Genomic DNA, 27,997 nt, shown 5'->3' with positions numbered 1-27,997 from the left:
ATGTGCTCTTCAATTTAGTTTCTCAAAGTTGTGCTTTCAGGAATAAGAAGTTTCTGTAAAGCCACATCCCTCCACAAGCTCAACACTTTACCATCACTTCCCTGGGCCTCTTGGAAGCAATGGTAACAGAGGTAGATGCAAGGAACATTTACTGTCATCAAAGCTCCCTCACCTGACCCCTGAGCCCTGCAACCGATATTTGCATGTGGTGGTTGGGAAAGGAGCAGCCAGCTGTAGGCCCACCAGGAAAGATAGGAGGAGTTCTGGTTGCAGTGGGCATCCTCATTGCTTCAATTTTCCGTGGTTCCCGATATCAGACTTGTGGAAGTGAATCCAGACTAGGATATATGAAGCCTCTTAATCAGCTTTGTCTGAACTATGTACATTTTGGCAGCAAATTAAGATTTTGGGCAGGATTTTCCCTTTGTCGGGCAGGTGCAGCAGGGGGGCCCAGGAGTAGCCGTGAGATGGACCGCCGCCTGCATTTGGGCCCCGACCGCAATTTCACGCTGGCTGACCAATTAACGGCCAGCCAGGGTGAAAGGCAGACTGAAAGGCTCAGCGCTGCCTGGGTGGGGGCGGGAGGAGAGCGAGCATGGAAGTCTGCGCCTGCGCAGGGGAGCGCGTGCTGACAGCTCCCTGAGGGCGCAGAGCTGCTACAGGGAGATGAAGATTTGGACAAAGGAAAATAAAGCTTTAATAAATGACATAAACATGTCCCCATATTTGACTCAGTCACATGAAGAGGGGGACATGTTTGAAATGCAGTTGAAAATTTTTTTCTGTTTTTTTATTTGCCATTGGAAACCTCATCCCGCCTGTGGATGAGGTTTTGCAAAAAAATGCAAAGGCCGCCTGGTCTATTCGCCTGCCCGCCAACCGAACAGTTGGGCAGGCAGCGAAGAATACAAATGACCTGCCTAAGGGTCTTAATAGGCCTCTTAATTGTCGGCGGGCGTGCTGCCGACTCTTGCGCGCGCCCGCTGACCGAAAGATTGCGAGAGTGCACGCTGACGCTGGGACACTCGCCCGACGTCATCACACATGATTTTGCACCTGATCGGGTCAGGCGCGCGCCCGACGAAAGTAAAATCCTGCCCTTTGTGATTTTAAAGGGATACAGGTTCTGCTCGCTTGCCAGGAAATTTGAGCAATCAAGCACTTCAGCTTGTACTCCTGTTAGTTCAAAATAACCTTTGGCCAGGATTTTCCCTGCCCGCTGGCGTTAGGCATGTTCAGTGGCGTGAGCAGACAACATGGTGAGAAGGCCAAAAATCGGATTCACAAAGTTGTGAAACCAGTTTGCGATCGTCTGCTTCCCCTGCTGATGGCGGACCGTGTTCTGCACCATCAGATGTCGGGAACCTCATTGTAATCGATCAGCTTACCTTTATAAGACAATCCTGCCAGACTCATCCATTCCCCCCTGACTGGATCATCTGCGCACGTCAGCGGGAAAACACACTGACATGATTCATAACAGTGTATATAAAGCGTGCACTTGGCGGGCTGCACTTTGCTCAGTCCTTCAAGGTTTGTTTGCCTACCTTGCTTCAGTTAGCACTTGCAGTCATCAGCGCCAGGCTTCATAGACAGCACCACATCACTTTTAGGGGGACTCATGGGTTGATCTCTACCTATCAGATCAGCCATATGTGGGAGGCTTTTCAATGGCTGCAGGGTTATGTCTTGCTTGGGGAAGGGGGAGAAGTGGCCTCAGGCAAGGGAAGAGGCTGACGGGCGAGAGCTGTACTGGGGAAGGAGGGCATCCCAGGGTGTGTTTGGGCATCACATTTGATTTGTGCAAGTGGCCTCAAGATGGTGAGGGCTGAGGAGGCAGTCACCAAAGGAGATGAGGCCAGGTGGACACGTGAGGGTATGTGTGTGAGAATGGGTGGTGATGTCCCTTGAGCTGGCGGTGAGTGAGATGCCAGTGAATGTATGATGGGCTTGAGTGTGTGAGTTTAGAGTGATGAGATGGTTGTCATATCCTTGCTGCACAGATGAATCCTCTGTATGCATTGGCTGGCCAATCTCACCTGTGCAACGTTGGCATTTATCACCACTGCCATCGCCTACCAAGCCAGAGTGGTAATGTAGCTGCCCCTCCTGTGGCCAGAGTGGGGGTAGAGGACATCACAGTGGGCTTCCAAGGCATCCAAAAGAGCTTGAGGACTGCCGTCTTCTTGCCTTTCGGGGCCATGTCTACTTTGCTGCAGTCCTGGGCTGGAAGCACTGAGCCTGGCTGTACTTTAAATATGGTGCCAATGTGATGAAGCAGCGAGGTGACAGGGTGATGGGCGAATGAGAGCCCGCCCGCCATGGAAATGCCGTGTTTCCTAGGAATGCATAATTAATGCAGTGGGTTTGGGATGATATGGCATGAAAAGCTGCCATTGTGGCCGGCAGGTAAAAAATCGTTTTACCCACCCGCTACTGCACTTAGTGCAAATCTAGGACAATTCCGTCCTTTATCTTAAAAAATTGCACTATCCAATTATTTGAATGAAACAACTTTAAACTGACTCTCTTTCAACGCTCTTTCTTAAACTTCCAGCATATCTTCTGATTTATCATGAGTAATATCTTAAGATACCTACTTAGATATAAAGATGCAAAGTGCATTGTGAATATTAACTTTAGGACATATTCAAAACATGAATGGATAAGACCTTTGTCTTGTGCTTTGTATATAATATTGTACCCATCATTTCTCTACAGCTTGCAGAAACTGCCTTCATTATAATAATTTATGCCAATTTGTTAATGACAATATTTAAATCGGACATTCTTTGTAACCTGGCAGGTCACCTGGAAAAGGACAAAATTGTTATGGTTCTGTTCTGATGATTATCACTAATTCCACCAATGCAGACTTAATACCAAATAAGGACATCACAATTAGCTTTTTCCCCCTACAACCAGCAGAGTGAGTCATGCTGCTTTATGGAGAAATAGTACAAAACATTTCTGCAGTCGAAATGTTTGTTTTACTTCTGAGCCTTAACTCTGTAAAAATGTTTACCTTTCCTTTAAGCAGACCGAACTGTGCTTCTTTTGAACGTTGTTCATGGACAAGGTTCTTTCTTATATAATGTATTTAGATCTTTCTGATGACCTTTTACCAAAGAATTTCCTTTCAGCCATAAATGGTCTCAACAGAGAGAGTTGTGTCTGGTTTCTGTGCCAGTGAAATTCGACTGTTTCCTAAACTGAATTGCTAGTGCTGTTTGTAAATGACAACCAGATGTTTTATACTATACACCAATTGTCATGTCTGTATATTTTAGGACTTTAGGGGCTCTTTATAATCCTCCTTGGTCAGAATAATTGACATTTTTCCTTGGTCTAGCTTGATTGATTGTGTAGTAAACTTTGTTAATGCCTAATTACTAAAGAGCAGGAAGTCTATTTGAAACCACTGAAAGCTTATGGCATATTTACTGTTGAAAAAAAAAGACAAATGGTTATAAACTTCAATTTCAGGAATTTTATATTATTCTATAAAAAGTATATTTAATATTTATATGGACCTGCATGTTGATTTAGGAGCAATAAGAGAAAATGTTGTATCTGGAGATTATAATTAGCACCAGTGTTTTCATCTATCTAATCCACATAAACATTAAAATAACATTTCATTATTTGCAGAAATAAGAGCAAAACCATCAGCTCATACAGCCAATGTAGCTGTATCCTTTCAGGAGACTATTTAATTGCATCATAAATGATTTCTGCTGTGAAACCATGCTTTATATCAAAAAGGGATTTTTGAATTTATTGGCTGAAAGCCTCTAATTATGTTTTTTTTTAAAAGACTAAAGCCACATTCCAGTGACTTGGGATCACTGTCAAAGATGGCTTCACATTTGCATCACTCTACCTTCTGCATTCCAAAACTATTGAAATGGAGACAACCTGCCTGCAAAGCTGCTCCAGGATCAATGACCTTGAAAGAGGATGAATGAAGCCATCTCCTATCCCATTAACAAGGCATCCAGACAATCACCTGGGTATTCAACTGGGTGGAGAAAAAACCATTAGGCATAATCACTTGGACAATGTGGACAACCCTCAATAGAATACAAACTGTACATAGCCGATACACCTTGAAACCTTGCCTGCCTGCGACTGCAGAAACCCTGATGAAACCATGGAGTGCATGATAACATCCTCCCTCTGACTCAAGTTTGAGGTCAACATCTTTGAGCTACACTTTTGAGGGAGTGGGGTGGAGGTTGGGAGGCAGTAGCGTAGTGAACTAGTGATCTACAGCGAAGGCATATACTCTGGGGATGTAGGTTCAAATCCCAACATAATAGCTTGTGGAATTTGAATTCAGTTAAGCTAGTCTCGGTAACAATGACCATGACAGCTGTTATTGATTGTTGTAAGAACCTATCTGGTTCATTAATATCCTTTAGGGAAGGAAATCTGCCATCCTTCTTTTGGAAAGCTATTCATTTTTGGTCCATCATGATCTAGTAAAAAGAGTAAAATGGCACAGTGTGGCTTGCCAGCACAATCCAGCCCCATCCCTACCCCCTCAAAGGAACAGCCACTAAAATCTTGCTTGGTGAAACCAGCCAATCATCATTATAACCTATGTTCATTACCATAAGCCTGTAGGGGAGAACATGCCACAGGTTAGTACTTTAATATTGCTGACAAATGAAGGCTTCCCAGGTGAGAACTACTTGCTATGATGATTAAGTGTGAATATGGGAAGTGTGGGAAAGGATGCTCAATCATATAGGACAGAAGGACGCCTTGCTCAAAATGTAGCAGCAAGTCTGCCAATGGGAATGGCAGACAGAATCAATGCTGCCTGCAAGATGCAGCAGCCCAGATCCAGGTAAGTGAGAAGTTGACTGATCTAAAGAAAACTGCTAGGTTAATGCTACGAAATAGCTTCCAATTCTAAGCACCTCCCTGGAGACGATATGTTACATATTGTCCCTGCACTATCTATCATTCACTTTGTGCATCCCCATCCCACACAGTTATACAATTTTACCTTGAGTGATCCTACCATGGTCAAAGCAGTCTACTGAATGCTGATTGTGGTTAGCCAGACTGTAGCACAAGACAAGTGCAAGTAGAAAACTGAAACTAGGGCTTTGACACAGGAAATCCTTGTTAAGATAAACTAACTGCTTGGTGCATGTTCATTAAGGAATCAATAAGGCTATTGGATGCACAATATGCATGGCAGTGCAATGCTGAAATAATTGGTGCACAAATTGTGTAAGGATCTTTAAAGATCCAAATGAAGAGATGAGAGCTGAGAGTAACAGCTACAATGCTGAGCACCAATCAATATGAGTGCTTCAGAGAGCCGCTGCTTAGGAATCCACACTTCCACCAATACTGATTCATGTGGCTGGCGGAAGAGAAGGCTTGGATTGCTGGGGTGACTAGAGTTGGGGGAAGTACTGGATGGCGGGGGAGTGGGCTGGATGACGCCACAAGACCTTGCATGTTATGCATCTGTCAAAGTCCAGCTCACAGCCAAAGCCATCCAGGGCCTTAAAAAACATGTTGCTCAGCTCCAGCTGCACTCATGGTGTTGAGGTGGCTCAAGCGTGCGGTGGACTCCCATCTGAACTGATCCTTATTTGGATGGAATTTCACATCGACCCCGGATCCTGAAACCTTCCTTGGCAACCCCAGTCCCGGAATTTGAGCCATCTCACGGAAATCCTCTTTGTGCCATTCCACTCTGCATGTATGGGTTTCCTGCACAGACTGCTGCTGAACACCCTCCACTTCCTTGCCCTCATCAACCGTCTGGACACGCCATGGCGTTCTGTCCTGTCGTTCGGAGATGGCGGGGGCTCCTGGTGGAGGGCTCTCTGTGTGGGAATCCTCCCCTTTTCCATCAGGGATTTGGCATGGAGGCTGTTGCAGGCAGCAGTCCTGTACAATAGGAGTTTAAGTAGATGACCCTGAGAGCTGAGAGGAATAGCTGCAATGCTGAGCACCAATCAATATAAAATGAGTGCTTCAGAGAGCCGCTGCATCCTTGAGGAGTCCATGTTCCATATTTGTGTAGGTTGCAGGAGGTTGCAGCCCCTTTTTTATTATCTGAAGGGGCTGCTCCTCAACTTCTCTTCAGTTCAACCTTCAGTGTTAAAGGTACATTACTGCTCATGCTGTATCTATTCGCCACTTAATGTTTCTGCATTATTTTGGTGTTGTTGGACAGAAGAAATCAGAGGAATTTCTTCAAATCCTTATAAACAGCAGTCATAGTGCATCATTTGTCTGTGACTATTTGTACAGCTGAATCTGTTCTTGAGCTCATTTGTGTGCAATCCCTTGGGACCTATCTTCCCATTTGTAGTAGTGTATGGGGAAGATGAGGATGAGATGAGGCTGGCATCTTAGATACTACATTTAAACATCCCTGTATTTTGCCATTCTTGTGTACAAGATAATTTTCTCTTATCTGACTGAGGATTCCAGCCTAAAGAGACTGTTTCCTGAAGAACACCAAATGGAACTATGAGTAGTCTTGTAACGACTTGCAACCCATTGCTAGGACTGGAATAAACCTACCAATGACTGTGAGACATACTGTTATATTGGTCATTTGTGTAGCAGACTCCTTCCAGACTAGTTCAGGCTCTTTCATATCTGCAACTCATTACTGCACACTTGCTCCAAGCAGATTTCTGATACTTTGATGCATCTTTAACCCTACCCATTCAATGGAAACTGGACTTGTGGGCAATTAAAATAATATTGGATACCTACCTGACCAAAAGCTGCCTGAGTCAGGCTATCCATAGTTTGAACACATGGCTAAGCATGTTTAAAGCTGGCATTGTGGTTCTATAAATATGGAAACGAGGGTCTCATGATGCCATCAACCCTGATTGCGATTTTTAAGTGGGGGATGACTGCAAGACCCCCGCTGGGCCAGTTAAATCCCATCCGAGGCCTCGATTAAGTACTAATCCAAAAGACAGCACCTCTGACAGTGCAACACTTAGCGCTACACTGGTATGTCAGCCTACATTTATGTGCTCAAGTTCTGAAGCAGGGCTTAAACCCACAATCTTCTGACTCAGAAGTGAGAGTGTTCCCACTGAACCATAACTGACTTGGCTGAATTCTGTATCTATACATTTTAGCATAGGTTAAAACACCTGGTACATCACCTATTGCTATACTTTAGCTACTACTAAAATAGAAAAGCTGCATCTGAAAAAAAGAAGTGACTTCCTCTTCACTAGCTATTGTGAAAATAGTCACCTAGTAGTACAGAACTTGAGTATTGCTGAAAAATGAGGCATGTTGTCAAAGCTTTTCATCTTGTACTCATCAGGACAGAGTCGCAAGAATACCAAATCTCAAAGGGAACACCAATTTATTTTGCATAAGATGAGGGTGCTTATGAGTTGGCAAGTGTACTCTGATTGGTAGAGGCATTGCCATGGAGAATGCACCAAGGAACAGTTAACTGTTTAAATTCAAACCAGACAGGTCAACTCTGGTCAAGGCATGGCCATGAGGAATGAACCAAGGAATGGTTGTCTCCCAAGCTATTGAAAAAGACACAATGCATGGACATGTTCTCTCTGTTTGCAAAGGACAGGGCCCTGCGTGTGAATATTTGTAGCTTCTAGCACAGCTAAGTGAGGCACACTGTAAACACAACTGATAATCTTAAATTAGTTGTCAATGTAATTCTTACTACAATCAGGATTGTTTAGCAAGTGTTGCACAATTGAGGAATCACATCTAATGTTGGACACTATGTTCTGAATTTTGTAAGCACTGGCTAGATGAATACTGTTTGATATGATCCCCCAGTCATTGGGACGTATAGCCTACGTACCTTGCATCACACTGGCACTAAAATTCAAAAACCACATTACACCATCCCATTCTCTCAGTTCCTTCGCCTCCTTTGCATCTGTTCCAATGATGCCACTTTCCAAAACATCTATCTTCCTTCTTCCTTAACCGAGGTTTCCCACTCAGTGTGGCTGACAGGGCCCTCAATCGTGTCTGACCCATCTCCTGCGCCCCTGCCCTCACACCTTCCTCTCTCTCCCAGAACCATGATAGAGACCCCCTTGTCCTCACTTTTCACCCCACCAGCCTCCGCATTCAAAGGATCATCCTCTGCCATTTCTGCCAACTCCAGCATAATGACACCACCAAACACATCTTCCCTTCACCACCCCCCCTGTTGGCATTCCATAGGGACCATTCCCTACAGGACACCCTGGTCCACTCTTCCATCATCCCTCTCCCATGGCACCTTCCCATGCAATCGCAGAAAGTGCAACACCTGCCCCTTTACCCCTTCCTCATTATCCAAGGACACAAACACTCCTTTCAGGTGAAGCAGTGCTTCACTTGCACCTCCTTCAATTTGGTCTACTGCATTCGCTGCTCCCAATGCGGTCTCCTCTACATTGGAGAGACCAAACGCAGACTGGGTGACCGCTTTGCAGAACACCTTCGGTCTGTCTGCAGGCATGACCCAGACCTTCCTGTTGCTTGCCATTTCAACACACCATCCTTCTGTCATGCGCACGTGTCCGACCTTGGCCTGCTGTAATGTTCTAGTGAAGCTCAACGCAAACTGGAGGAACAGCACCTCAGTTAGGCACTTTACAGCCTTCCGGACTTAACATTGAGTTCAACAACTTCAGATCATGAGCTCTCTCCTCCATCCTCACACCTTTCTTATCCCCTTTTTTCAATATTCATTTTTATTTTTTTATTTTTATTTTTATCCGCTTATTTTTATTTATTTTCATTTTTATTCATTGTTTTATCCCCCCCTTATATCCTATTTTTGATGTTTTTTTCCCACCACCGTCCCCTCCCCCCACCCCACCCCCACAAGGGCCATCTGTTACTTGTTCATGTGGTTCTTTCCAGAGTGCTTAGCCTTGTCCTGCTATTATCACATTCTGCTTTCTTACCTTTATTCCACCATCAGCAACTCCTTAGCCAGTACCACTACCATTAACACCACCTTGTCCTTTTGTTCATGATATCTTTGTCAATCTCTCCTTTGCCTCCACCTATCGCTGGCCTTCTATCCAGCTTCACCTGATCCACCCTGCCTTAAACAGTATAAATTTCATCACATTTTTACTTCTCTTTAGCTCTGAAGAAGAGTCATATGGACTCAAAACGTTAACTCTGTTCCTCTCTCTGCAGATGCTGTTCGATCTGCTGAGTTTTTCCAGCATTTTCTGTTTTTGCTTCAGATTCCCAGCAACCGCAGTATTTTGCTTTTACTCATTTGTGTGGTAGGCAGAACATCTTTTTGGCTTGACAGCAACCTCTTGTTAGTGGAGAATACCTCTTGTGTTGCTACTGCATAGTAGCAGTGTGAAATGGCTGGCTTCACCTGTTGCTCAAATTTTTGAGATATCTTACCCTTCCAGGGTAATCTGAGGTAGACCCAGCACTTTTCAGGCTCGGAAGTGGCAGCTTTAGGCCCATTCATGAGTTTATGCAATATACAGTGAGCAATGATCTGGCCAGGGTAGGCATTATCCCGCAGGATATCTTGGATGTGCCCTATTTCGGCATCAAGCTTTCATGCTGAGCAAATGGCTCAGCCCTTATTTACAATTGGCCAATAAAGCCAATCTTATAGCTTGTGGAACTTTAGGAATCCCAGCGCGTATATTGACCAAGGAAGGTAGGCTTATGGTAGACAGTAGTAGAGAACTCATTGACAGATTTCTCAACTAGCATGTCAAAGAAAGGGAACTCATTTAACTGCTCCATTTCAAAAGTGAATTTGAGTGCAGGATGGAGCCCATCATGCATGAGGAAATTCTTACATGCATCTGCAGATTCAAATATAGCAAACATATCACCAACGTATCGGAAATCTGCAAGGGGTAAGAGGTTAGGTGTCATTCCATTGAAGATACGTTTCTTGTGGAATCTGACAAAAATGTTGGCGAGTCTAGAGTGGGTCTAGAGTGAATCCCATGGCAACACTATCTATTTGGGCATACATAATGTCATTAAAACTGAACTCAACTGCATGAGTTGCAGAGTTCATAAGTTCAATGACGACACATCTAGATCACCATGATATAGTGATGTGGTGCAAATGTCTATGGCTTCCTTGAGCGGTAAATTGGGAAATAGGCTAGCAATGTTGAACGAGCACATGGGCATGGCATTGCTATTGTTATGCAAGTCCTGTATGGTCTTCATGAAGGTGAGGAAATTCCTCGTCGTGTATGTGGAAAACTTGCTCAGAACTAGTTGTAGCAACTCATTCAACCATGTGGCTAATTCATGTTGTGCAGAACCAGTCATAGATAAGATAGGACATAAAGGGGCATCACTTTTGTATGTCTTGAGCAATCCATACATACATAGATTTGGTATTCTTGTGAAACAGTCCTGATGAGTCCAAGACAAAAAGCTTCAACAGCATGTCACTTTTTTCAGCAATACTGCGATAGTGTAAACTTGTTTATAAAAAGCAGATTCACAAATTCACTACAGCCAATGAATGATTTTTATTTTATTTTTATAAATTTTTATTTATCTCGCAAGACTTGATTTTAGCCTAGATCTTGCAACAGAATATCAATATATTCCAGCCTATAGCAAAACTGTAACACTGCTGAGTTTGGAATGTTGTCACTTGCAGGGCAGAGTGTTGAACATTTTGCTATTTACAGCTTCATTCGTCTCCAGCTTTTGTATTTGTAGGGTCTCTGAAGTAATGTGGCTAAAAATACATCCATGGTTATTCCTGTACCTAGATGCAAATGTCAGGCAGGAATAGGTTAGCTCATAAGAATTATTTATGTTTTTCTCGATTTAATCCTGTTTCCTTTTCTTTACTTGCTGCAAAAATCCTTCAGAACTGTGTTGCTAGAGCTAACAGTAAATGATCAACCCAACCTTTTTCGTTTGTATGGCAGCTTGAGAAGCAATATTAAACGTTGATGTCCAAGTTTGCTTTCCACTCTATGCATCCTGGTAGCTATTCCTCATTGGAAGAATCTTATTGAACAATGATGCTCCGTGGTTTGGATAGCTTCATCACATACACACACAGAACTATTCATCTTCTGTTTAAGTAGCAGGTAGTTGCAGTGCTAATATGAAGTTCTGATGCAGTTTACAGTGAGCCATATTTAAGGTAGTATGGTGAAGCCAGGTGACCAGGGGCCCTGATCAGGTCCCAGTTCTTGTTTCCAATTGTCTTTATGTAGTTTTGAGAGTTTTGGCTCTTAACCAGAAGGATTGGACTTAAGGTAGCATCTTAGGAGCATCTGGAGATCTTCATTAATAGACAGATCTGAGTTTTCTAGGGACTTATTGTATGATGATTTCCTTCTGAAAGATGACAGCAAGGTGAGGAAGGAGAGCCAAACTGTCAGTGTTGGTTTCACTGCTCCTGTGATGATTCTCATGTGATGATTCAGTTGAACTCTACAAAATTTGCATGCGCTCTTCCTGCCCAAGCTGATTTGCAATAATAGGTAAGAAAACAAGGGCCAAGATGGCTGGCCGCTGAGTATGAGCATCTATTCCCCAGTTACTCCAGCTAATTTGTGAATTAAGTTGGGGATACTATCCTTTATTTTGACTGCAGTTTTCTTCAGATGTTGACAGTTTATGAGCTATGATCAAGTACCACACTAAGGTTATTTGGGATGTCCTCGTGCTCTTAGTTCATTACCACAGAAGGGAGCACTCAAGTGAATTTATGCATATTGGTTACTCAAATTAAATTATAACAAACTTTTTTCTGAGGATTTCACTGAAGCTGTCACAGTTTATTTTAAATTGTTCTGCAAGTATGTGTTCTGCTGGGTATGATTTTGTGCTTGGATGGTTGTCACAAGATCACCTATGCATCCATATTAGTGGGTGGGTGGATATCACTAATGTAAATGTTAAAAAGTGATGGTGCCAAGACTGAACCTTGCAGGTACCTGTTACTCGATAATAAAAGTCTGCCAATCTCCACCATGAAATGTACATGAACATTGTGGTTGGTAAGCATGGGTGTTAGTGGGTGCGATGTTGGTTTGCAGTGTATTATTCTAAACATTTTTAGCAGTAGACGATCTTTCCGTACCATATATGCTGCTGACAAGTCCACTACATTGAGCCAAAACAGATGATCAGCTTTCATGTGGGTTTTGAGTGCAATCATTTAGTTTCAGGCATTCTGTTCAGATGTAAGTCCACATTTCTCCTTATGGATGTATTCCTAAATCATGACATGAGCCTTCAAAGTAACATCCCGTCAAGGAGCTCAGCAATGATGTTGGCCGGAATATTTTTGGATCAGTCACCTTCCCCAGTTTTAAGATAATGGTATCTTTTGCATGTTGTCATAACTTGGGCATCTGTGACAGGCATGTACATTAATGAAGAAACACACCAGAGGGCACATTGACCAAGTTCTTCATGAATTCTGCCATCTGAACTTTAAACTGAATCTTCTTCTAGTGACTCGAGTGTTTTACAATTTGTGCTACTAAATGATTGATTGGTAGCTAAAAGGAAAGACTTGGGCCAGAATTTGACACCTCACAGGCAGGCGCGCCCCTGACCCGAACGGGTGTGAAATAGCACAAGATGATGTTGGGTGAGCGTCCCGACGTCATCCCCCACGGGAGCAATCTTCAGGTCGGCGGGCGCGCATGGGTGTCAGATCCGCGCCCGGCAACAATTAAAGGGCCACTTAAGGCCATTAAAAAGGCAATTGTTCCTGATTTACATTGCCTGTATGATTTTGTGTTCATCGCATGGGCAAAACGGGCAGGCGGGCAGCCCATTTTTAACAAAACCTCATCCAAGAGCGGGATAAAAAAGGTCAACAGCATTGCCAGTGTGAGTAGTGAGGAGTTTAGGAGATAGTTTCCTGCTGGTTGCTTATTTGAACTTGACAGCTTCACCTCTGCTCTGAGCTTCATTCTTGGCATTTCTAGGCTTCATTTCAGGACTCATTGGTGTCTCCAAGGCCCCCAGAGTATTTTGATTATGTGGACCCTTCCAGGTATCAGGCAGCCTTCTGTGACCCTGGTAATGGGAACTGTGGTCTCCACTGGTGACACCTCCTCTGAGGAGGAAGAGAGGGGCAGAATGGAGAGGAGGCCAGGTATCCCTATGCAGCTTCCAGGGGAGGGATCTGTGGGAGGAGAGGAGCAGGCACAGATAATGAATCCAGTAGTGAGTCAGAAGAGGAGTTCAATGAGGACATGGAGGTAGGCCTCTGGATCCTTCAGGGAGGCAGGGACACCAGAGACGCCTTGATCCAATGCTCCTTCAGCTAAACTGCCAAAGATCAGCTTCCACCTCATTCCAGGAGTGCTGCCTCCATCCGAGTGTTTGAAATGACCCTTTCCTTTGAACCCAAAATCCACTCAGTGCCTGTGCAATAAAGTTTAGAGCCACTCACATCCAGCATGAGATACTGGCATGTCCTGCACCTACAAAACAAGTGAAGCATACTCAGGCCGTTAAGACAAAAGCAAAATTTATATCATGTTGGCAGTCACATCAAATGGTCATGCCAGTAAACATATTAACAAAACATGGCAGAACAGAAGATCACCTGTGAACAGTCCCTCTTGTGCTCATGGTGCCTTAAATTTATGTTTGTGAGTGCTGTGTCTTGTTGCATCCCCCCTCGCTGGTACCGGCATTGGACACAGCCTGCTGGCTCTGCTGTCCTGTTGGCCTTGATGGCCTTGGCGAGCGTCCTCTGGCCAGTGGAGCCCGTGCTGGCCCTGCCTGGGAGGGAGTGGCCAGTGCCACGGCTGGCATCTCCCCAATCATCGCAGCCTCATCAGATGCCTCATGGTCACTGGCAGAGGGGTGGAGGAGCTGCTACCTTCATCCTGAGCACCCTGAGAAGAACGCACAGAGACAACAAGCAGCCAATGCGCCAAGGTGAAGTCGCTGTGGACCTCCCTGCTCGCCATTGATGGATGGACACCTAGTTTGGATACAGGGTGCCTCATCCATCTCCCACACTGGCACTGACCTCCTGAAGTCATTGCCTGTGTGAGGGCTTGCAGGTCCAAGCGCAACCCTAGGAACCCCTAATTCTGTTCCTGGAGTTGCCTCTCCATGAGAGTCGCCACTCTCTCAATGGAGGAAGCAGTGCACTCTGTGATGAGGGTCAACACAGTGCTAATGCTCTGCATGGACTCCTCCACAACAGAGACCATGCCACGCATACCCTCTTGGATCTCTGCCAGGTCCTCCCGCTGGACATCCAATGGATGACTCCAGAGGCTCATCGTCTGCCTTCCAATCAGCATCATCCTGGCCTCCAGCAGTCCTCTGACTGCCGGCACCCTGGGCACTCTCTGCCCCCGCCTGCTCCTCAAGCGAATGTGAAGTGTATTATGAAAGTATAATCATGTTCATAATATTATTGTGATTATTGTAAAAGTGTGTGTCTGTATGTGTGTGTGTGTGTGTGTGTGTGTGTCTGTGTGTGTGTGTGTCTGTGTGTCTGTGTGTGTGTGTCTGTGTGTCTGTGTGTGTGTGTGTGTGTGTCTGTGTGTGTCTGTGTGTGTGTGTGTCTGTGTGTGTGTGTGTCTGTCTCTGTGTGTGTGTGTGTGTGGCTGTGTGTGTGTGTGTGTGTGTGTGTGTCTGTGTGTGTGTGTGTCTGTGTCTGTCTGTCTCTGTGTGTGTGTGTGTGTGTGTGTGTCTGTGTGTGTGTGTGTGTGTGTGTGTGTCTGTGTCTGTCTGTCTGTGTGTGTGTGTGTGGCTGTGTGTGTGTGTGTGTGTGTGTCTGTGTGTGTGTGTGTGTGTGTGGCTGTGTGTGTGTGTGTGTGTGTGTGTCTGTGTGTGTGTGTGGCTGTGTGTGTGTGTGTGTGTGTGGCTGTGTGTGTGTGGCTGTGTGTGTGTGTGGCTGTGTGTGTGTGTGTGGCTGTGTGTGTGAGTGATTTAATTGAATTGGAGCCAGCTGGTCTGGAGGTTTGGAAGTATCAAAAGAAGTTAGGTAGAGAGGGGTTTGAAATGCTAAATACCTAAACATGGCTGAAGTCTTAGAATGTAAGGTGTGAGGAGAAGTTGCGTCATAACAAGTACCCTCACCGCTATGTACCCACATTCTAGCCGACGATCTGGTGCCCCCCGAGGTGCTGGTATCTGTGTGGCTGCTTGGTGAAAAGAGAGAGTGTGACACAAGTGCATCTAAAGCCCAGTGGTCCTCTGGTGTCTTCGAGGTCCTGTATTCATGGGCGAGCTGGTGACTCTAGGGGAGAACAACAACATGTCATTAGTCTAAGTCATCACACTGTCACTGTGCTTGCCAGGCACCCTGGTGAGACAATGGAGATCTGCATCATGGTGCCTTTGTCTTTCAATGATCAATGGGGACTCCAGGTTTGAGGTTCCCATTAATGATGAGACTACACAAGAATGTTTGCACAATCTGACATTCTCACCTCTGTGCATCGCACTCTTACCTTCGTCAAAGACCCCTGCCTCTCCATGACTGGCTGACTGAGGCGGGTGGTGGCTCTCCAGCTCCAAAGCATCCGTCTCGTACCTCATCAGAATGAGGAGGTTTGGGGGGCCTCCGCCTGTCTTAGTTCTTTCATTGGTGTTATGACTTCTCTTCTCCTCCAATGACAGAGGAGCATTGATCTGTCCACTCTTTACCTGCAGTGCCATTGAAGCCTGGCCTACTGCACCCACTCCCCCTGAACTACCCCCCCCTCCTCTTCCACCAACCCGGACACCTTGCAGGGCATATCCGACTTGTGGCTCATGACCCACAAGGCTCTCAGGCCAAGCAGCCAGGGCTCACCCCCTTGGCTGCCGCCAGCGTCAGTGACAGTTGGCACTCAGACACTAACACCCCTGAGCTCCTCAGGGGTACAGCCAGCCCTTAACACTTCTCCATACTGATCCATGCCAATTTGGTACTCACCTTTGCCGAGCGCAACAGATGGTTGAACCTTTTGCAGCACTGCACCCATGTGCACCACACAATGTCATGGCCGCTGACCTTGGCTGCCATCTCATCCCAGGTTTCTTTGGTCAGGTGCAGTGGCCTCCTCATGCCATCCCTGGGTACTAGAGTATCATGCCTGACACCGACCATCTCCACAAGGACAGTGAGGCACTCATCCGAGAAACAGGGGGTCGAGTGCCCACCTGACTTGCCCTCCCACCTGACGTCTCTAGCCACTGGTGAGGCCATTGTTTGAATGAAATAGTTTCCTGGACAGATTCCAAAGACTCTCCCCTGGCAGCCTTCAGGTAGCTACCTCTTCTGGTTTTAAAATGCCCACTGGGTCGCCATTGGACCTGGTGCCCGACAGGGTCCTGCCCCTACCCAGCCCTTCCCGACCATCGAGAAGATGCGTTTCACGCTGGGCGGACTTTAATTGGCTATCCAGCGTGAAATGGCGTTTGCAATGCGACGAGACCAGGTGTGGATTCTATATCCGCTTCCACTCCCGCCAACTTGGCACGCACGCCTAGCATGAAATTCAGGCCTTGGATTTAAATGGCACTCTTCACACAAACACCAGACACCTCAAAGCTCTTTACAGCAAATGAAGTAATTTTTGAAGTGTAGTGATTGTCGTAATATCAGAAACGCAGCAACTATTTTGTGCTCAGCGAACTCTCACAAACAGCAAGACGATATTGGTCAGATAATCCGTTTTTTGTGATGTTGATTGAAGGATAAATATTGGCCAGGACACTACGAACAACTCCCTGCTCTTTGAAATAGTTCAACGAGATCTTTCGTATCCACAGGGGGGCCTCAGTTTAATATCTTACCTGAGAAACAGCACCACCAACCATGCAACACTCCCTCAGTACTGCACTGGAGTGTCAGCCTTGATTTCTTTTTTCAAGCCCTGGAGTGGGACTTAAACCCAGAGATTCAAAAGCAAGCGTGCTACCAAGTGAACTACAGCTGACACAGCTAGTTTGATGCAATTGGCCCAGACATTGCACCATGAACAATGGTGAGGTTTCAGTGCTCATCATAATTAAGGACTATATCAGACAGAAATTTTTGGTGTCCGCACATATGCAGTTAAACGCTGAAATAAAGCAGTTGCTGAAAAAGTTGCCCCATTCCTACAGAAGCTTTGTTCTAATAGAATTTTGCCAAGAGATTTGGAATTCAAGTCCATGAAGTGTACGAAGTTGTGATACTTATCTACTAAACATGCCAGAAAAATTTAGGGCTTATCCATTCAGGTGTAAGTACTTTTTTTTTTCACAGCATGGTAACTCTTAATTACTGACAACTTTTCTGGCACTGAAAATTTACTTCTAATAATGTGGCATCACATTCCTTCAGTTTTTTATTTATGGCTGGAGATTTTAAATAATTAAATAAAATGTATTTTGTTTTTCATTCCGTCTCTTTCATCTCTCTCTCTTAATCCTGTTTTATATTCCCTCTATTTTGCTTTCTGTACATAATTTGGCATTACTACTAAATATTCTAATTTACACCTCCTGATTTAGACCCTGTGGGTCTGATGTTAACTCTCTCAAATCCCATTCACTGTCACAGAGTTAAAATTGGGCCTTGCATGCTCAGTAAGGATTCTTTAATCTGATTGGTTATGGAGATATACAGTTGATTGCCCTGTTTGCACGGGTCCCCAATCCTCTTAAGAGGGCGTTGGGCTGTTTATGATTTCTAAGAAATACAAATCACAGTGAAAATTCCTATAGAAAGTCTGTGTAAAACTATAAATGTAATGAACAACTATGCCGTTCATTTGACGCTGCCTGCAAAATCCATGCCAATTTGATTTTTCAATGTAGTAGAAATGTTTCATCGCAGGATTGACAGTGATTCCTATTCTTTTTTAGGAACTGCACATTGGGACTTGCTGATCTGTTTCACTTCAAATAAGCTTAATGGTAATAGGTGTCTTCAAAAAGAAGAGTTTGATCAACTCCAGCTTCATCAGAAGGTAATCAAATTTAGTCTCGATCTAGAAGTGTCTTATCTTTTATTTAAAACATGTTTTTACATGAAGCTTCATTTCAAGACACACAGACTTACATTTATATAGCACCTTTTACAATCACCAGACATCCCAAAATGCTGTACAACCATTGAAATACTTTTGAAGTGTAGTTAACTGCTGTAATGTAGGAAACAATTTGCAGCCAATATGCATGCAGCAAGCTCCCACAAACAGCAAGGTGATCGTGACTAGATAATCTGTTTGTGGGGTTTGATTGAGGGAAAAATATTGGCTAGGATGCTGGAGATATGTCCCCTGTTCTTCTTTGGAATAGTGCTATGGGATCTTTCACCTGCATGGGAGACAGTGCCTTGGTTTAAAACCTCATCCAAAAGACTACACTTTTGATAGTGCAGCACTCCCTCAGTATTACACTGGAATGTAAGCCTTGATTTTTCTGCTCATGTGCTAGGAATGAGACTTGAACCCACAACCTTCTGACTCAGAGGTAAAGGTACTACCAACCAAGTAACAGCTAACACACTGTTAGAAATAATCACTGGTAAAGACCAGCTGCAAAAAAACTTCACAAACTGAGCAGATTGTAGCGTCCCCTCAAAACCTGAAAAGTGTAACTAATTACATTATTCATAAATCATTTTAGCATTCCAGCAGATTGCCACACTGATTTGTCCATGAGCTTAAAGCCATCAATCAAGTATTCCGGTTTCTAAATTACAATCAGTACATGTGACTATCTGACTTTACAATTATAACAATTAAATCTGTTGTGATCTAAACCTAAAGAAGCTGCTCTACACAGTTAGTGATAATGTGTCATGCTGGCAGCCAGTTTACATTACAAAGTCCTGGCACAATAATATCAAAATTATTTTACCAACATCAGTGCCCTGTTTCTAAGCAGAGGAGTTGGGGCAGGGTGGTAATTTTCTACAAAGCTATTAAATATTCCAGTGGAATTAAAACTTGGGTCTGATAGTTTTCATGCAGGCAGGTTAACACATTTACATGAATATAAAATGTTTAATATCCAGAAAAGCCCTGAAGGGTGCAGTTGAATTCCTGATATGTACTTTTGGCATTTATCAGGAATAAGATTCATCTCTATGGATAGAATTTTACGTTGGACGTGCGGGTGTGCGCCTGACACGCCCAAACGTAATATGATGCGCGATGACATCGGGCATGCGACCTGACGACACCGCACACCCTCACAATATTTCGCCAGGTGGGCGCGTGATGAAAATAGAGGTGTGCCCACCATTAATTAACAGGTCAGTTAAGGCCCTTGAGACACCAATTGTCTGTGATTTTACGTAGCCCGTGCGATTTTCAAGGCATCGCACGGGCGCAACGGGCAGGCGGGTAGGCCATATTTTCAAAAACCTCATCCACGGACAGGATAAGAGGGGTGAGTGGGCTTGCTAATGCGAGTTGTTTGTACTTTGGCTTATAAGTTGCTGCTGCTTGCTTGTGTGAACAGGACATCTTTGTTTTGCTTCAGAGCTGCTTTGACAGAAATCAGAGGCTTCAGTTCAGGACTCCGGAGGAGTCATACCACTTGGGTCCTTCCAGGTATCAGACAGCCTTCCCTTACCCTGGGAATGGGGATTGTCGTCTCCGCTGGAGGCACCTCTTCCTCTGAGGAAGAAAAGGCCAGAAGGGGCAGGAGGCCAGGTGTCCCTATTCAGCCTCCAGGGGAGCGACCTGTGGGAGGAAGCGCAGGCACAAGGGGAGCAGGGCCAACAGGAAGTCCAAGGCGGAAGGGGCCGCAGAAGATGCTACTATCTTGCTGCCAGGGTTTACAGGTGGCGATGCATCTACCTCAATATGTCAGAGGTGCAATGCTGAAGGAGGCTCTGCCTCTCAAGGGAGACAGTGACCTCCATCTGTCAGATGATTGGCCCTTAGATCAGCTCCGACTGTGTGGGTGGACACCCCATGCTAGTGGCGCTGAAGGTCACAGTGGCCCTCAACTTCTATGCATCCGGCTCTTTTCAGGGGTCGGTGGGTGATAGAAACATAGAAAATAGGAGCAGGAGGAGGCCATTCAGCCTTTCGAGCCTGCTCTGCCATTTATCATGATCCTGGCTGACCATCCCACTCAATAGCCTGCTCCCGCTTTCTCCCCATATCCTTTGATCCGTTTCGCCCAAGAGCTATATCTAACTCCTTCTTGAAAACATACAATGTTTTGGCCTCAACTACTTTCTGTGGTAGCGAATTCCACAGGCTCACCACTCTCTGGGTGAAGACATTTCTTCTCATTTCAGTGCTAAGTGGTCTACCCCCTATCCTCAGATTGTGACCCCTGGTTCTGGACTCCCCCATCATCGGGAACATCCTTCCTGCATCTACCATCCAGTCCTGTAAGAATTTTATTCATAGATTTCTATGAGATCCCCCCTCATTTTTCCGAACTCCAGCGAATATAATCCTAACTGACTCAATCTCTCCTCAAATGTCAGTTCCGTCATCCCAGGAATCAGTCTGGTAAACTTTCGCTGCACTCCCTCTATAGCAAGAACATCCTTCCTCAAATAAGGAGACCAAAACCGCACACAATATTCCAGGTGTGGTCTCACCAAGGCCCTGTATAATTGCAGCAAGACATCCCTGCTCCTGTACTCAAATCCTCTCACTATGAAGGCCAACATACCATTTGCCTTCTTTATCATCTGCTGCACCTGCATGCTTACCTTCAGCAACTGGTGTACGAGGACACCCAGGTCTTGTTGCACATTCCCCTCTCTCAATGTATAGCCATTCAGATAATAATCTGCCTTCCTGTTTTTGCTATCAAAATGGATAACCTCATATTTATCCACATTATACTGCATCTGCCATGCATTTGCCCACTCACTCAGCTTGTCCAAATCACACTGAAGCATCTCTGCATCCTCCTCACCGCTCACCCTCCCACCCAGCTTTATGTCATCTGCAAATTTGGAGATATTACATTTAGCTCCCTCATCTAAATCATTAATATATATTGTGAATAGCTGCACCAATCCCTGCGGTACCCTACTAATCACTGCCTGCCATTCAGAAAAAGACTTGTTTATTCCTACTCTTTGTTTCCTGTCTGCCAACCAGTTTTCTAACCATCTCAATACACCACCCCCAATCCCATGCGCTTTAATTTTATACGCTGATCTCTTATGTGGGACTTTGTCGAAAGCCTTCTGAAAGTCCAAATAAACCACATCCACTGGCTCTCCATCATCAACTCTACTCATTACATCCTCGAAAAATTCCAGTAGATTTGTCAAGCATGATTTCCCTTTCGTAAATCCACGCTGACTCTGTCCGATTCTGGCACTGTTTTCCAAGTGCTCAGCTATTAAATCTTTTATAATAGACTCTAGAATTTTCCCCACTACCGACGTCAAGCTGATTGGTCTATATTTCCCTGTTTTCTCTCTACCTCCCTTTTTGAATAGTTGGGTTACATTAGGTAGCCTCCAATCTGTAGGAACTGTTCCAGAGTCTATAGAATCTCAGAAGATGACCACCAATGCATCCACTATTTCTAGGGCCACTTCCTTAAGTACTCTGGGATGTAGATTATCAGGCCCTGGGGATTTATTGGCCTTCAATCTCATCAATTTCCCCAACACCATTTCTCTACTAATACTGATTTCTTCCAGTTCCTCCCTCTCACTAAACCCTGTGTTTCCCAACATTTCTGGTATGTTATTTGTGTCCTCCTTTGTGAAGACAGAACCAAAGTATGTATTTAGCTGGTCAGCCATTTCTTTGTTCCCCATTATAAATTCCCCTGTTTCTGACTGTAAGGGACATTTGTCTTCACCAATCTTTTTCTCTTCACATACCTATAGAAACTATTACAGTCAGTTTTTATGTTCCCCACAAGCTTACTCTCTTACTCTATTTTCCCCTTCTTAATCAATCCCTTGGCCCTCCTTTGCTGAATTCTAAAGTGCTCCCAATCCTCAGGTCTGTTGTTTTTTCTGGCCAATTTGTATGCCTCTTCTCTGGATTCATACTATCTCTAATTTCCCTTGTAAGCCATGGTTTGGCCACCTTTCCTGTTTTACTTTTGTGCCAGACAGGAATAAACAATTATTGCAGTTCACCCATGGTCTCTTTGAATGTTTGCCATTGCCTATCCACTGTCATCCCTTTAAGTAACGTTTCCCAATCCATCATAGCCAACTCACACCTCATACCATCGTAGTTTCCTTTATTAAGATTCAGGACCCTACTCTCAGAATCAACTACGTCACTCTCCATCTTGATGAAGAATTCTATCATATTATAGTCGCTCATCCCCAAGGAGCCTTGCACAACTAGATTGCCAATTATTCCTTTCCTATTACACAATACCCATTCTAGGATGGCCTGTTCTCTAGTTGGTAGCTCAATGTATTGGTCCAGAAAACCATCCCGTATACACTCCAGGAATTCCTCCTCTACGGTATTGTTACTAATTTGAATTGCCCAATCTATATGCAGATTAAAGTCACCCATAATTACAGATGTTCCTTTATTGCATGCGTCTCTAATTTCCTGTTTAATGCCATTCCCAATATCACCACTACAGTTTGGGGGTCAATGTACAACCCCCACCAATGTTTTTTTCCACTTAGTGTTTCTCAGTTCTACCCATACAGATACCACATTGTCGGAGCTAATATCTTTCCTCACTATTGCGTTAATTTCCTCTTTAACCAGCAATGCAACTCCACTGCCTTTTCCTTTTTGTCTGTCCTTCCTAAATACTGAATACCCCTGGATGTTCAGTTCCCATCCTTGGTCACCCTGCAGTCATGTCTCTGTAATCTCGACTATATCATACATGTTTACATCTACTTGCACGGTTAATTCATCCGCTTTATTGTGAATGCTCCTCGCGTTAAGGCACAAAGCCTTAAGGCTTGTCTTTTTAACATTACTTGTCCCGTTCCCATTATTTTTCACTGAAGCCCTGTTTGATTCTGGCCCTTGATTTCTCTGTCCATCACTTTTCTTATTCCCCTTTCTGTCTTTTGTTCTTGTCCTTGATTCCCCCTCCTCTGACTCCTTGCATAGGTTCCCATCCCCCTGCCATTTTAGTTTAAACCCTCCCCAACCACTCTAGCAAATATCGCCCCTAGGACATCAGTCCCGGTCCTGCCCAGGTGTAACCCATCCAGATTGTACTGGTCCCACCTCCCCCAGAACCGGTCCCAATGTTCCAGGAGTCTGAAGCCCTCCCCCTTACACTATCTCTTCAGCCACGTATTCATCTGATATATCCTGCTATTTCTACTCTGACTAGCATGTGGCACTGGTAGTAATCCTGAGATCACTACCTTTGAGGTCCTACTTTTCAACTTACTTCCTAACTCCCTATATTCTGCTTTGAGGACCTCATCCCTTTTTTTACCTATGTTGTTTGTACCAATGTGTACCACGACCACTGGCTGTTCACCCTTCCCTTTCAGAATGTCCTGTAGCCGCTCAGAGACATCCTTGACCTTAGCATCAGGGAGGCAACATACCATCCTGGAGTCTCGTTTGCGGCCACAGAAACGCCTATCTATTCCCCTTACAATTGAATCCCCTATAACTATTGCATTCCCACACTTTTTACTCCTCCCCTGTGCAGCAGAGCCAACCGTGGTGCAATGAATTCGGCTGTTGCTGCTTTCCCCTGGGAGGCCATTCCCCTCAACAGTATCCAAAACTGTACATCTGTTTTGCAGGGGAATAGCCACAGGAGATTCCTGCACTGCCTGCCTAGTCCTCTTGCTCTGCCTGGTAGTCACCCATTCCCTTCCTGCCTGTGGACTCTTAGCCTGCAGTGTGACCACCTCTCTATACGTGCTATCCATGATACTCTCCACCTTGCGGATCTCCACAGTGTTCCCAGCCGCCTCTCAAACTCTGAAACCCGGGCTTCCAGGAACTGCAGCTGGAGACACTTCCGCACACATGCTGGCCCCGGGCACTGGAAATGTTCCTGGCTTCCCACACAAAGCAGGAGGAGCACACCGCGGACACCCAGGATGCTTTGATCCAACGCTCCTTCAGCTAGCCTAGCAAATAAGAACCACAGCCACATGCCAGGGCTGCAGGCTCCATACTCGATACCTAACAGGAACATTTGCTTAGTGAACAACATGCACTATGTGCCTTTTCAATAAAGTTCAATGACAAACAAATCACTCATAATATCATGGGTAACCCTGCATCTGCAGAACTAATGAGCTCTCCTGCCAAGACTTACCCCTTTAAATTAAATTAAACCTTTTGGAAGATACTTAATATTAAATAATATCAATTACTCTAAGGCCCTTCTTCCCTGCTCCTCGTTGTTACAGAATATAGCCCTTTCAAATGATGAACCACAAAATAAGACCTTAAAAACTATAACTGATAAAAGTAGTAAATACTTACCCGACCATACCTCGTTCCCTCCTCACTGAGCTCCCTCAGCCATCAAACTCCAACTTAAACACTCTACTGCAGCCCAAAGCAGCACTCCAGTGCAGACCTTTGTGGAGTCTCCTAATCACAGTTGCGTCAAGCTGGTGACAGGCGCTCTGTTCAGGCGTGCAATGACTTTCATTCACTACCGCACGGACGAAGCCAGCTAGGCAGAGCAAGCTAGAGGCTTTGCAGCGATTGCTGGGTTCCCCCACAACCAGGGTGAATCGACTGCACACATGTGGCCTTCAAGGCGCCAGCTTGTGAGTCGGGTGCCTTCGTCAACAGGAAGGGATTCCACTCCATGAATGTGCAGATAGTGTGTGACCACGCAGGATGCAGAATCTGCAAGTCTGTGCAAGGTACCCAGGCAGCTCCCATGATGCCTACATCCTGAGACACTCCCAGGTGCCGAGGCTCTTCAGTGCTCCGGCCCAGCTGGATGGATGGCAAGGGCTATCCCCTCAAATGGTGGCTCATGACACCTCTCCGCCATCCAAGAACAGAAGCTGAGCAGCGGTACAATAGGAGCCACGCCTCCGCAAAGGCGGTGCTAGAGAGAACCATCTGTCTTCTTAAGATACACTTCCGATGCCTGGACCATTCAGGGGGCGCACTCCAGTACCCCCCAGATCGTGTGACACTGATAGTGGTTGCATGCTGCGCTCTCCACAATCTGGCACTGGAAAGGGGGAACCCAGTGGAGAAAGAAGATGTTGACGCAGCTGCTCTGGCAACAGACAGTGAGTCCAGTAGTAAGTCCGAGGACGAGCACGGTCAGGAGAACGCTGAGGAGATAGACGCTGACCTGGGAAACCTCCAGGGAGGCAGGGACAACCAGGATGCTTTGATCCAACGCTCCTTCAGCTAGCCTACCAAATAAGAACCACAACCACATGCCAGGGCTGCAGGCTCCATACTTGATACCTGACAGGAACATTTGCTTAGTGAACAACATGCACTATGTGCCATTTCAATAAAGTTCAATGACAAACAAATCACTCATAACATCTGCAGAACTAATGAAGCACCCAGAGGCTTGTTGAACAGAAACACATTTAATGCTGTGGTGCCTGGCATACATAATACAAATTAAATTGATAGGTGTTATCCATCACACCAAGTAGTATTTAATGTAAAAGTGGGGGAAAAAGATACCACCAGTGATAAGCCCATGTTGTGCTTAAGGTGCTTTAAGTTTTCACTTGCAGGTGCTACGTCTAGGTGCTCCCCCCTCACTGGCACTGGCATTGGAGACAGCCTGTTCACTCTGCTGTCCTGTTGGCCTTGATGACCTTGGCGGGCATCCTCTGGCCCGTGGAGCCTGTGTTGGCCCTGCCTGGGAGGGAGTCGCCAGTGCCACGGCTGGCATCTCCCCAGTTGCCGCAGCCTCATCGGATGCCATGGTCACTGGCAGAGGGCTGGAGGAGCTGCTGCCACCATCCGGAGCGCCATGAGAGGAGCCCGCAGAGCAGCTCGTGCGCCAACGTGAGGATGCTTTGGACCTTCCTGCTCATCATTGATGGATGGGCACCTAGCTGGGATATTGGGTGCCCAATCCATCTCCCACACTGGCACTGACCACCTGAGGTCATTACCGCTGTGAGGGCTTGCGGGTCCGAGTGCATCCCCAGGAAGCCCTGATTCAGCTCCTGGAGGAGCCTCTCCATGAGAGTCGCCATTCCCTCCATGGAGGAGGCAGTGCGCTCGGCCATGAGGGTCATTGCATTGCTCATGCTCTACATGGACTCCTCCATCACGGAGACCATGACACGCATTCCCTCATGTATCTTCACCAGATCCTCCCGCACACCCTGCTGGACTTCCAGCATCTGCTGCCTCAGGGACGACTCCAGGGGCCCATCATCAGCCACCGGCTGAGCATGTGCCTGGTGCCCAGCAGTCCTCTGGCTGCCGGCGCCCTGGGCACTCTCTGCCTCCGCCTGCACCTCAAGGGAGTGTGAAGTGTCCTCAGCGATGTGCACCGAGATACTAGCCACCGATGCAACGCCCACCAAGGTGCTGGTATCTGCACTGGTGCCTGCTTGGCTGAGAGAATGTGACGCAGGTGCGTTTCGATGGTCGCTGTCCTCTAGGGTCAGTGGTGGGCCTTCAGACTCCTCACCCCGAGGAGCTGCTGGTGAGCCTGAAAGGGAGGACATGTCATTAGTTGAAGTCGTTACACTGTTACTGCGCAACCTGCATTGCCATTGCAACCTGGCCAACCCCACCTGAGGAATACCTCGCAGGGCTCAGCCAATACGTGACCCTGGAGCCGCAAGACACTCATTCCAAGTAGCCAGGGCTTACCCCCTCGTCCAGATGCTACCTCATTGACATTTGCCACTCATGCTCTAAGAACTCTGAGTTCTAAGGGGTGGGGGCAGCTCCTATCTGCTGTGCTAAGTGACCCATGCCAACACGGTACTCATCCTTCCCAATCGCAGGAGATCATTGAACTGCTTACGGGCTCTGCACCCATGTGCACCTCACCACATCATGGGAGCTCACCCTGGTTGCCACCTCCTCCCAGGCATTTTTGGTGAGGTTGGTGGGGGGGGGCTCCTCCTCTCGTGTCTGGGGACAAGGATCTCTCTCCGTGCTGCCACCTGCCCCAGGAGGGCAGCGAGACACTCATCAGATAAAGGCGGGGCCGACTGCCCCGCTGACCTGCCCTCCCGCCTGCCATCTTCACCAGTAATGAGCCCCATGACGCGGTGCGTGCGCTTCACTGGCAGCTTTCGCATGGCTGCCCCGCGGCCGCTTTTGAATCAGCCGCCAGGTCGCCATTGGATCCAGCGGACATTGAGCTCCTGCCCCCGCCTGCCCCTTCTCACTGTTGCCACCGTCGCGTCTTACACTGGGTGGGCCTTAATTGGCCCGCCCGCGTAAAATCGCAGTGTGGAGCCAATCGCGGGGGTGGTCGGCTTCCTGACTGCCCTTGCCCGCTTCTGCCGACCATAAAATTCTGGCCTATATGTATTTAATTATCATGTCTGCCATCAAACCTTTGGCTCCAATTTTAAAGTGCCGGTGGGTCAGGTTTGAAGCATGTGGAAAACTCAGGGATTCAGATCTTAATAGTCAGGTTTAACCACTGCAAATGTTCTCAATAATGTGCTGGAACCTGGCCAGATTCATTCCCTAGTTGGTGTGTGGGAGTGGGAATTTGGCAGCAAGAGGCCACAGCCTGGGTTCAGGTTAAGTGTTGTTTGGGGCTCTGGACATAATTGTGGGGGTGCTGGGGAACTAGCCTGTGGAAAGGGAGATCCAGAGCTCCCGTGTTAGGCCCAAAGGAGCTTTTTCTCTCCTCCTTAGCCATTACTTACCTGCCTTATTCTTCTTCTGGCCCATGATTCACCACTACCACCAGGTCTAGCCTAACAGCAAAGCCATCACTGCTCTCCAGCTCAGGTCTTTTGGGTGCCGATGAGATGTCAGTCTGCACATTTAAAGAGGGAGCCCACTGTCCTTCTTGCACAAAGGAGCAGTCTAACATCACAACACAGCGGGAAGGCAGCGGGATCAGAGGGAGGAAGTGATTGCCCTCATATTAATGGTTGCAGCCTTTATTTTAAGACAGATAGACTTTATTTGCAAGG

The 27,997-nt window shown here is 46.1% G+C and overlaps 1 protein-coding gene across 3 annotated transcripts in view; it reads left to right on the top strand.

Moving 5' to 3' along the window:
- cped1 (cadherin-like and PC-esterase domain containing 1) overlaps window positions 1-27,997 on the top strand; it is a 281,530-nt gene that overhangs the window by 47,694 nt on the left and 205,839 nt on the right. For all 3 annotated transcript variants that reach the window (XM_078567997.1, XM_078567996.1, XM_078567995.1), the window contains exon 3: window positions 17,839-17,942. In XM_078567997.1, the coding sequence (XP_078424123.1) occupies window positions 17,839-17,942 (104 nt within the window). The remainder of the gene's footprint in view (window positions 1-17,838; window positions 17,943-27,997) is intronic.

This window comes from Cetorhinus maximus, chromosome 22, assembly GCF_964194155.1.
Source record: "Cetorhinus maximus chromosome 22, sCetMax3.hap1.1, whole genome shotgun sequence".
In the NCBI taxonomy this organism is placed as follows: Eukaryota; Metazoa; Chordata; class Chondrichthyes; order Lamniformes; family Cetorhinidae; genus Cetorhinus; species Cetorhinus maximus.
This window is presented reverse-complemented; position numbering and strand designations above follow the sequence as displayed.